Source organism: Lonchura striata, chromosome 5, assembly GCF_050655825.1.
Source record: "Lonchura striata isolate lonStrDom1 chromosome 5, ASM5065582v1, whole genome shotgun sequence".
Classification (NCBI taxonomy): domain Eukaryota; kingdom Metazoa; phylum Chordata; class Aves; order Passeriformes; family Estrildidae; genus Lonchura; species Lonchura striata.
Window position 1 is genome coordinate 38,376,761 of NC_140707.1, and position 11,862 is coordinate 38,388,622.

Consider the following 11,862-nt stretch of genomic DNA (forward strand, 5'->3'; position numbering starts at 1 on the left):
ATAAGCACCCTTATTTGAGGGCTTAACACGGAGCCCACTTCAGAAAGAAGCTTCTGTCTTTACAAACAGAAGTTTGTACAAACAGAAGTTCTAGAAAAGACAGATGGGCAGACTTGGAGACTTCTCTATAGTGGAGCCAGCAGTGATCTGCTGTAAAAATATTTTATTTAGTTTGAAACTCTTATCCAGGGCCAGGCAGCTTTAGCAAGATCAGTCAAATCTTCATGAAGACCAGGAATATGTTTTAGAATCAAGGACAGTTTTAATGACTCCTATATTTACTTTATGTGTGTAAATCCTGCCTTCCAATGCACAAATAAAATTGCTTATTTAAACTTGGCCACTTTTTCAAGCAACCTCTCAACATCCATGTTCTTGGGGAAACAAGACCTACATTGCTGGTATATATATGGAAAAATAACTTGGAATCAGTTGTCTAATTTCAGGGTCTCAAAAGCAATGAAGTTACATTTTGAGGGAAAAGATACTGAACCAGGATGAAGAGATGTGTTGAACTTGTAATGATGATGTAAAGACGATGACTTTTTCTTTTCAACAGGAAGGAAATACAAACTTATAAGTAATGTTATGAATAACTTATCCTTGTGTAAGCAAGAACTTAAGCTATTTAGGCACTACAGAATCAGATCACAAAGCCAGAATAAAACAAGTTTCATGAACTCCATTGCTCACACATTTATCAGGTTTTCTCTATTCTTTTCGAAAATAATTGGACAGCCAGTGTTATTCTCTGTTTAGCACACAAGACAGATCAGCCTTCTTTGGCATGTGAACCACATTTCTAAATCATCTTTAGCCAAAGTCACATATCACATTTGTGGGTCAGGGATTATTCTAGGAGTGGTTCATAGGCAGAAGGCAAAAAGACTCATTCAGGACTCCTGCTTGTGTAAGCTAGATGAGATTTAGCTGGACATGCAGGTAAGTGGCAAAGCCACACAGCATTACTGACTTTGGAAGGTCCTTACAAGTAATTTCATCTCCCTTTTGGGAATTTGAATTACCCAGTATGGATATATCATTTCCTTTGAAGTAACCCTGACAGCTGCACAGTTGCATGCACAGCTTCTGAAATAGTGGTTGGCTACCCTGGCAATAAATATTTACCTGCTGCAATATCAACAGAAATGGCTTATTGTAAAGTTTAGCACATCCAGCACTAAAACAGATGTTGCCACAGGGATCCCACTACACACAGGTTTTCAGAAATTTCTTCCCTTTCCTCCATTCACTCCCATTTAACACATCAGATTTCACTTTGATGTTATATTTTTAGAAATTTGGTTGAAGGAGGTGGGAAGCCAGAATGGGCAACATATCATCATCCTGTTATTCACTGACAGAAATTTTTTGAATCATTGACTGAGAGCAAAGTCTTTGAGCTTTTAGATTCAATACATTTTCTAAAGACATTATGATTTTTGCTTTGCTCTAAAAACCACCCAGCATATCTTTGTTCCAGCTTGCTTTTGTTTGCCTTGACAACTGAGAAGCACCTTTTAAGTTTTTGCTGGAAGAATTAAGAAGGAAAAATATACACACAGAGAAAGAAGCTAAGATGAAGGTGGGGAGACAAAGGGGCTCCGTGGAACAGGGATCAAGGATAGGGAAAAACCTCCCCTTTGCTTAGGATGTGAGCCTAGTGAGGAGAGCACAAGGACCACATCACACAGCCTAGAGGAACAAGGAGATAAATCACAACTTTAGGCAGATGATATCACATTCAAGATACTTCTTAATATGCCTGTTTTGTTCCCCAAACACAGTAAATCATCCTAGTGTTGGACAAATTTTCAAAGATCTTATGTCCTTTGGGTTAGGGCAGATAAGCCAAATAATGTCTATGTGCTTGTTAAAACAGAATGATGATGAATTTCCTTTGTCTTGACCATGCCATGAACCAAATCCATGAAGAGCTGCTTGTATACAAAGCAAAGGGTAAATGTTTATAAATGAGTACAAACACAGGATTGGCTGAAAGGGCTTAATGGGAAAGAGGAGAAAACAAAGAAAACACAACTTGCCTGAGCAGAAGTTTTATGATGGTGTCTTTACCATTGGTATCCAGATTTAATAATTCATTCTAATATATGTTAGAAGTTGAAGAATCCTCATCAAGAAAGTAATCCCACTGAGATATACTTTCAGCCATGCTATGCATATAATGGAAGACAAACTTTCAGTTAGAATATTTTTTAAATTCACCTTGTTAAATAAAAAAAAAGTTAGAAAAACTTAATAACTAGTACAGCAGCAGAGCACCAGCTGGCTAGAGAACTGAATAGTGGTAAACAAGCATCTTCGAGCCTGCTCTATCAATGGTTTCAACTCAGCCTTCAGGCTGATTGCTAACACGAATCTGCGCCAGGCCATCACTTCATGTGGCTGACAAAGACTGACAATATTTTTTACAGAGGACTTCTACAGTAAAATTCAGCAACACTTGGGGAAGCCACAGAAGCCTCTGAATACTGAAATCACACAAAACAGTAGCTGAAAAAGCATTAGGCTCAAGGGCAAGATTAACACACAGAGATTCTAGTAAGGCCTCACACCATACCCTATCAGTGGATGGGGAAGATGCAGACCTGCCTTGTTCTGGCTCTCCAAATTCCCCAGTGATATATCTCACTCTTAGGTCAGTGAAGCACCATCTTCCAAGCAAATGTAACCACTATGCCAGCCCTTTGCAAGAGTTAATACAGTATTTCATGAGGGCAATTTTCTGACTACCTATTAATATCAGCTCAGATTCAATTTTATGCAACTAGCCTCCCACTATTAGGTTTGCAGCAAGAGATTTATTATAAGGAGTAAAGATAGGATTCTGCTTTCTATTTTGGTAGTCTTGCTGTGCTTAGCTGTTAATTAAATCTGGGAGCATGTAGGGATAATGACAAGCACACAGACTGATTTAGACACTGCTAAAAGAAGCCACACACTGCCTATGGAAAATACATGACAAGGACATAATACTCCAAACACTAGCATAATTGAAGAGGAATGGCTAACCATCTTTTACATTTACTACTGTCCTGTCACAGCTTAAGCTTCATTTCTATGAGTTATTTAGCCTGACCTGAAATATCACCTGACACTGAGCACTGATGCTGTTTATAAATAATATAACGGATTGGGTTGGAAGAAACCTTAAAGATCATTTAGTTCAACCTTCCCTTGCCCTGGCCAGGGACACCTCCAGTAGACCAGGATGTTCAAAGCTCCTTCTGACATGGCCTTGAACACTTCCAAGGATGGGGCATACCCAGTTTTCTTGGCCAACTTTTTTAGTGCCTTACCACTTTCTCAATAAATAATTTCCTCCTAATATCTACTCTAAATCTCCCCTCTTTTAGTTTAGAACCATTACCCCTTGTGCTATCACTACTGGCCGACATAAAAAGTGACTCACCATCTTTTTTTAACTCCCTTTTATATACCAGAAGGCAGCAATAAGATCCCTCTGGAGGCTTCTCTTCTCCAGGCTGAACAACACCAGCCCTCTCAGCCTTTCTTCATAGAAGAGTTGCTCCAGCCCTCTGAGCATCTTGTGGCCTTCTGTGGACCCACTCCAGCAGCTCCATGTCTTTCTTATAGTGAGGATCCCAGACCTGGACACATTATTCCAGGTGGGGTCTCACAAGGGCAGCAGAGGAGAATCCTCTCCCTTCCCCTGCTGACCATCCTGCTCTGGATACAGCCCAGGATGTGGTTGGTTTTCTCGGCTGTGAGCAAATACTGACAGCTCATGTCCAGCCTTTCATCCAGGAGAACTGCCATGTTCTTCATATGGGCCCACCACAAAAGCATTACAGAATTCTAGGTAGCTGACATCAGTCAGTCTTCCCTTGTCAGTCGCTTCAGTCACTCCATCACAGAAGGACACCAGGCAGGGCAGGCAGGATTTGCTCTTTAGTGAAGCCATGCTGGCCTGTCTTGCATAACCTCCTTGTTTTGCATGCCTCCACACTGCTTCCAGGAGGATCTGCTCCACAATCTTCCCAGGTACAGAAGGGAGACTCACAAGTGTTTGTTTCCCTGGGCTTTCCTTTATCCTCTTTTTAAAAATAGGAAAAATGTTTCCCTTTTTCCAGTCACTGGGGAGTTTGCCTGACTGCCATGACTTTTCAAGTATCATGGAGAGTGGCTTGACAAACACGTCAGTCAGTTCCCTCACGACCCGAGATGCATCTCATCAGGCCCTACAAACTTGTGTCTATGCAGTTTCCACAAGTGGTCTCAAACTTGCTCTTCACTTACAGTGGGAGGGACTTCACTCCCCAACCCCCACCTGAGCACATTACCCAGATGACACTAATCTCTTACAATTAAAATTTTTGAGAATCCTTTAGGAAAAGAAAGGATTCTCATGCTAGGAGATTGCTTCAAATTTATTTAACTTCATTCCATCCTAAATATAAACACAGCAATTTTTGTGATGTGCAATGGGTTAAAAAATAAAAAATGAGTGTTATTTCAAGAAGAGATTTTAAAACCATGTAAATTTTTCTCTGCCTCTTTTTGCAAGATTCCCATCTCTGCTTACTGAGAGGATGTTAGCACTACATTCAACAGTATGCTTGTAGTATATATGCACAGGGAACACCTGTAAAACCTTTAAATAAATTTGCTGGAGGACTAATAATAGACAGGGAACCACGAGACTATTTACCCTGAACTTCATGTGGGTTTTGATTGCTGCTGCCTCTACATTGCTTCTGGAAGTTAAGATAATATTTTTCATTTAAAGCTAAATCAGTTTTATATATATATATATATATATATATATATATATATATATATATATATATATATATATAAACATGTCAAACACACCACACTTGTATGGGTACATTCTGTCCCTAAGGAATTGCCCCTAAAACAGTGATGCAGACACACTTTTAGTGGTATGAGGCTAAATTCTCCCAGAGAAATGTGAGCTTGCTTATATTATTGTGCAAGAGAAAGATGAGTAACATGAGGTGAATTAAAAGAAACAAAATCACAACCTAAACCAGAACTTTAGATTAACAAATTTAGGAGGGAGGATATGTGCTATTGGAATTAGGCCTGCTATCTCTGAGAATACTGGCCCTAGCATCTTTCATCTGTCACTAAAAATTAACTTCATAAAAAATTATTTTAGGAGGGTGTGATCACACTGCAGTGCCTGGAGAGCTCTCAAAGGAAGCACATGCTTGATGGTGTGATCACAGCAAAACGACAATGGTGTGATCTAAAAATAAATTGGTTCTTTGGTCTGAAGCATGTTTCTCCCACAGATGCCCAAACCAGAGCCTCCAATTACTGCCTTAAGAGCTAGGCAGAGAAATAAACAATCTGTGGATGGCACTTGTTTTCTACACATCACATCTGCACGTCAGAAAGGTGAGCTTATTGCTGTGTGAGAAAGCATAAACAAATTATTTGATCGTAGGCTATGCATATGAGTAACACCCACGCAATTACTTTTATACTGAAGTCCCTTCCCAAACATCTAGCAACCCTTATTATTCATTGTCCAAGACAAGACTGGACCACAACAAATTGCAGTTCAGATCCAGGAGTGCTAAAAATTAGCCTGTGAAGGTGTATCCAGCAGAGCATCAGTTTTGAGAGAAATAAATCCATTTGACAAGTCCATCATACAGTGGGCATAACTGCAAATGACTGTCCTGAATCCAAGCAATCATCCATCACTGGCTCAGTAGCTGTGCCAGGTACACTGCGGGGCTTACAGCACTTCTGCATCGTCCTTCCCACAGACCTAAGAGCAAAGCAACCTATTTCCTCTGGTGCTCACTGAGCATCAGTCTGCCACTGGGAAAACATTCAGCTGATGATGAGCCTGAAATGCTAATTGTGAGGACTACTGTAATTGTGAGGACTACTGTAATTGCATCCTGGGTATTCAAGGTGCTGTTCTCATACCAAACAGAGCTCCCATCCTCTTACAAAAAAGCTGTTTGTTTGCTGTGTATTATAAGTCACTAGGTATATATATGAACTAACAAAATGGTTAACATCTTATTAACATATAAGATCCCCACTGAACAAACAGAAAGCCTTCTGGTAGCCTAAGCTCTACATGTCCTGAGGCACAGAACAGTATTTTGCCTTATTTACTCTATATTCAGAAGAAAGGGTCCACAGTCAAGATTAGGGGTGAGGTTTTTTTGGATGTGTTTTTTTGTTTGTTTGTTTGTTTGTTTTTCTCTCAGATTTCCTATTTTAATAGAAACCCCCCCCCAAAAAAAAAACACCAAAAAACAACCAAAAAAAAAGCACCACCAAAAAACTTTGCACCTTTGACTCAAAAAGTGCTACCAAGAAAAGCAGTTGCAACAACGTAGCTGCTTTCCTATTTTCTTAACCCTTTTAGCAAGTCTGGACATGGCCATTCACCTAGACTCCAAAAGAATCTTGGTGCCTAAATTGAGAAGCAATTAATCCCTAAAGCAGCCAGATTAGGTGAGATCTACCTGCATTCTCCTTTACCAAGCTGGTAAGCAGCTGGATCTGAGAAAACCCATCCCAAAACCAAAGGGAAGTGATCTGCATAAGAAGTTACTGCACTTACTGAACATCAACATTTGCAATCATCCATTCCCTAAGTTCTTTACACAGTGGTGGCTACGTTCCCTTAAAATTGAGACAATTTTGGTTTTTACCTAATATTCTTTTTGACATATATACATATAGAGACCAGCAAACAAAGCTCTACATCCTTGATGGAAAATCACCTCAAATCACTCATCACACATCTTCTATCAAATGCTACATTCAGAGTGGATTGTTTACTAGCAAACAGATTTGGAATAGGCAAATGCTACAAAGAAACAATCCCAACCCCAGCATTTCTGTGATCCCATCAAGCAATTAAACTCAAGGAGAAAATATATTTCAAAACCAAACACCTTTAAGGTGTCAGGACACTTCACAGTGCACAAGAACCTGAAAACAGACCCAAAATAGAAGTCTCAATTATCTCACGGTAGACAGAAAAAAAGCACAACAGTTCCAGAGATAGCAAATTTGCTCTGTTTTAATTTTTTTCCTTTTACCAATCAATTCATTCACTGATGTGAACAAATATTAGTTTAAGTTAATGCCATACCAAAGACACTTGGTGACTTTATCCACCCTTGTTCCTCATTACAAGCACCTCCCTTTGCTCCCTGTAAGAGCAGAGCATCTGCCCTGGAAGCCCAGACTGATGCTGTCCCATACACACACAGCTGTGCAGCATATTGGCTCATCCTCACACTGCAGCTCAGAGAGAATGGCTTTTTATGGCTGCTCTGTCTGCAGAGAATGGGAATGCTCTGGCATTAAAGTGTGTGGTGCATCTCTGGGAAGCCAGGATAAAATTATATAAGCTGCAGGCCAGTGTACAATGGAGCAGTTGAAAGGCCTCATACGTACAATGCAGGAAGCGTAAATGCGTGTTTGTGTAGAGACTTTCCAAAGTAACAAACAAAGGGGTTTACAAACTCATTTTAAGGTCTCGACAGGCAGATCTAAAGAAACACACCATCTCTCTAAGCTCCTTCACTAATACTAGCTATTCCTAGTCCTAGGGACTCCATTCAAAGCTAGCATTACCTTTTTGAAACGCAGTTTCAAATCACCTGCTCCTCCACTTCCACCCCCTCACAAGGAGCAGCCCGTGCACCAGGCAAACCTGCTGCCCTCCCGCATTGCTTCCAGACCATTGCCTCCTCCGTGCCACGACCGCTCCCTGGATCCATGGAGCTGCCACCTCGGCCTGCCTCACACCTCGGGCTCCCTCGGGGCGGGAGACCCGGTCCCGAGAAGCACAGACAGGTCTGGGGGCTCCCAGGGCATCGCTGGGCCGGGGCTCCGTCCCAGCTGCCCTCAGGCAGCGGAGCCAGCACCGCCGCCGCGCGGAGCCGCGCCCCGCCCGCAGCACCTGCCGGGCCGCGGAGCTCTCCGGGTCATGGCCAGGGGCTACGGGAGTCGCAGCAGCCAGGCCGGCTTTTGTTCCCGCGTGCCAGAACGCCGTTCCTGCCCTCCGCGGCCTTGCCTCGCACCGTGCGCGGAGGGAGCGTGCGTGTGACGCCAGCGGGCTCGCCCCGCATCCCGGCACTCCGCTCCTCCCGGGCACCTCCTGCTCCGCCAGCCGCAGCGCCAGGAGCGGCACCTGCGGGCACGGAAAATCCCACCGGCAGTAACCGATGCACCAAACTCATGGAGCATCTTCTTCCCTCCCTTCTGAGAAATAACATTTTGCAGTCATGAGGACTCTGGTCTCTCCCCTGTACTCTTTAAACTGAAAGGAAAGAAAAAAAGGTGGGAAATAAAAAATAGTTTAAAGAGCACGAACAGCACTGAAAAGACTACTAGAAACTTGATATCCAGGTAGAGGGACCAGGAACAGCCCAGAACACAAAGTCAACTCCTACCTTCTGCATGTGGCTGTGACAGGTGAGCACAAAAGTTGGAGACCCACTGCACTCAAGCTCCAGAGCTTACTTACCAATATTTCTTGTTGAAACAGTGGCACTCCAGTGCTGTTCTCTCTTGCTTCTGTTTGGTTACTAATCCTTACTGCACGGGAAAAGCAGAGTTGTGTTTCATTTAACCCCTTCAGCCTCTCAGGTTCTTCTCAAGAGTTTTCACTTTTGCTTTGGGAAGCCAGCGCCGTAAGCATGCACACAGGCACGCCTGCCTTGGAATTGTTTCTAGCTTCTGTAGTCTGTGTGTGAGCACGCACATGAGCTCCAAACTGTGCCTAAAGTTGTTGCAGGGGCGGAGCCCTTTGTAAGTAGTTTTATTTTAGCTGTAGGCATCATATCAAAAGAGAGACAGCTATCCACAGATCCCTTCAGTATTCATTTTCAGTAAGTTCTTAACTCTGAAATAAAAAATTAAACTTCACATTTACTTTAAAACTACAGCCTGAGTCACAGTTCATAAATAAACTTTTGACAAAAGAAACTTCGAACTTAAACACAATTCACAGCTAGATTTGGGTCTAGGCAAAGTTAAGCAGACCCTTAAAATCTGAAAATAGCAGTAATTTGGATACAGACCTGAATTTAACCAAAGACAATGGCAGCACAGGTTTCTCTATTTTTTTTCCCTCTAACAAATGCCATGCAATTCAGAAACCCCCTGAAAACTCCCATGAAGGAACAATTTAACAACATTAAAACTGTTAAAGGAAAAGGAATCTAGTTGGATGCATTACAAGGAAAAACTTGTGGTTTTAATCATGTGGATACTAGAGAAAACATTGCATAACAACTTGTGTGTTGCCATTGTTTTATTTTGCAAACAGATAAATCTGCTCCCTATTGATTTTGTCCTCTGCATAGTATAAAACAAATAAATAATGAAATACAGAGACCACTGATCTAGAAAAATAGATCCTGGTCCAGCAATTATAACAGCTATGAGCATTTCAACCCTAATTAATTTTATGACCAAAGTTTGTCAGATTATGAGAATAGCTTTAAAGTTTTAAGTTTGGGCTGGTCTTTTATGTTTTGCCTTCCAGTTTTAGAGTCCTTTTTCATCAGTAGTTAATTTGTAACTATAAGAGAGAGAACCTTGCTTTCCAAAGGAAAGATGAAGCTTCCACTTTCAGGTAACTCCACAGGTTGGATCTTCCATGGAAGACATCAAGATGTGCAATGAAATCTCCAGAACTGGTATCACTTCTGTCCTCTTGGCCATGTTGCTGCTTTAGATAACCAAAAGGGACAATATCCTTGCCAACTGGTGACAAGCCTAGATGTGCACAGCTCCAAATGGAAGTTTTCTAGCAGATTCATAAATACATCAGACACAGAAGCAATTCTTTTCCAGGGATATGGCTCTCTTCTCACTGCTGTTCAATCCCTGTCTAGCAGCTAGCCATGAAAGGTACACAGTGCTCAAATCCTACCATTACTCATCCCACAGGAGACAGAGTTCAAATAAAAGTCACATCTTTTCCACAAGCAAAAGCAATCCTGTGCTTTCCTGTCAAAGCTAACTGCCACAATAAACAAGGATAAGCCCTAACAGGAAACCCAACACAAATTGGCAACACCTGCACCAAACAGCAGGGAAGCCCTAGGATATTGAAAGACAAAATACATCCCAGAAGAACATCTAATGGTGGTGCAGGTGCATGGCTACTTATGTTATCCTTGTCAGGAGAAAAAAAAAATTGAACAGTGTTAATGCTTAATTAGCAATATAGAAATTATTGTCCTGCCTCTTTAGATTCAATTTTTCTCTCAAGAAAAATAAATTTGGGCTGTGGGCCAAACTGTGATCTCTCCTTTTGCATCACGAAGTGGTTACATGAGCATGTGCTTTTTTTTTAACACCTGTACTCTCAATTAGCTACTGGCTAATGCCATCCTGCTAGGTGTCACCTTATATCCTAACCCTTCATGATATTTGGTCAAACCAATGCCTGAAGCCCTGGCCTTCTGTGAATAAACAAAACTTTCAGATCAGTTTAAATCTTTTAGCCCATTGGCAAGAAAAAGCTGGAAATCCAATTCCCAAAGGTTCAAAAACTAGAAGGCAAAACCCCCCACAACTTCAGATGACTTTATAAATACCCAATCATTAAAATGCCTGTCATAGCAGTGGGATCCTCAATTAATGTTTCTTTTTTACATACCAAACTTAATAATGTTCTTGTAGTTCTTGTGTTCTTGTTGATAAGCTACAAGGGAGTGCAGAGACAGGGAAAATGTGACTGCTCATGTTGGAATCTAGCCAGGATACATCCAAATAACAGCTGTGCCTACTGCATTAAAGCAGTGTAAACACATCTGGATTAATTTTAACCCCATACAGACTTAATAGATGAGCTCCTGAGATGCTGAAATAAAAAAATAACTGAGCAGACTTTTACCACAAGTAAGCAACATGAATCATCACTTAAATTTCTTTTATTAAAAAAAAAAAAGAAAGAATAATCTACTCATACTTCCTGGTTCCAGCAGTCATGCGACAAAATCAGAAGCTGTTAGTGTAGGATTTGAGCTCGAGGCCAGTTCTCACCTAGAAAAAGGCAATGCAAATATGAAGTAAACCTTTGTCCTGTGGTTTCACAGAAAGTTTTGCATATGTACCATTCCTCTGGGAGAAAGGACATGATCCTTATGTTGAAATTGTTTTCACCATTTACCCTTTAGTGAAAACAAGATAATCCACTGCTCCAAGACCATTCTCATCTCTTGGTAAAACACTGCTGGGTCACTAAGGAACGAAAGAGCAGGACCACAGGCATTTGCCTCTTGCCACTAGGTCTATCCAGTGGCTAGCTGGGCACCTGGGTGTCCCAGATGAGGTCAAGAAGAAACAGTTGAGATGAATGCCTAGTGAATGGATACTGCTGAACACAATATCCCTTGTAGCCTGATCACTGCAGTGCTTTTGGCTAGGAGCAACCTCTACAGGAGCTGTGGCATTGGGATTTCAACAGTTACATGGCCAGAGGTCAGCAGTAAGACTTCTGCTTTTTCTTTTGTTATACTCTTCATGATAAACTACCAGGATTCCTTATTGCTAGAGGCTGTTTCCAAAGACTGTCTAAAGATCTGCATGCTTTACTGGACAGGGCTCCAGTCTAACTAGTTATGGCTAACACAGCACTGCAGCACTTAGCTGGTCACCAGATACCCACCATGGCGCTTTATCACTCCTCATCCTCAACATGACAGAGAGAGAAAAAATGGTGGAAAAAGTTGTCAAACATGATAAATACAGAAAGATTACTCACTGTTTGCTGTCATGGGCAAAACAGACTTGACTTCTGAGAAATTAATTGCTGAGAAATAAAACCAAAATATCCTGCTTCTTCCCTGGGGA

General features: G+C 41.5%; 1 protein-coding gene across 15 annotated transcripts in view; it reads right to left on the bottom strand.

Moving 5' to 3' along the window:
• PAPLN (papilin, proteoglycan like sulfated glycoprotein) overlaps positions 1 to 10,175 on the bottom strand; it is a 51,509-nt gene extending 41,334 nt beyond the window's left edge. For 2 of the 15 annotated variants that reach the window (XM_085581913.1, XM_085581905.1), the window contains exon 1: positions 8,522 to 10,175. Coding sequence is in view for 1 of the 15 variants with exons in the window: in XM_085581892.1 (XP_085438018.1) it covers positions 8,448 to 8,456 (9 nt within the window). In the remaining 14 variants the exon portion in view is untranslated. The other 13 variants (XM_085581902.1, XM_085581903.1, XM_085581899.1 and 10 more) reach the window with 12 other exon arrangements.
• Between the last annotated feature and the right edge of the window lie 1,687 nt (positions 10,176 to 11,862).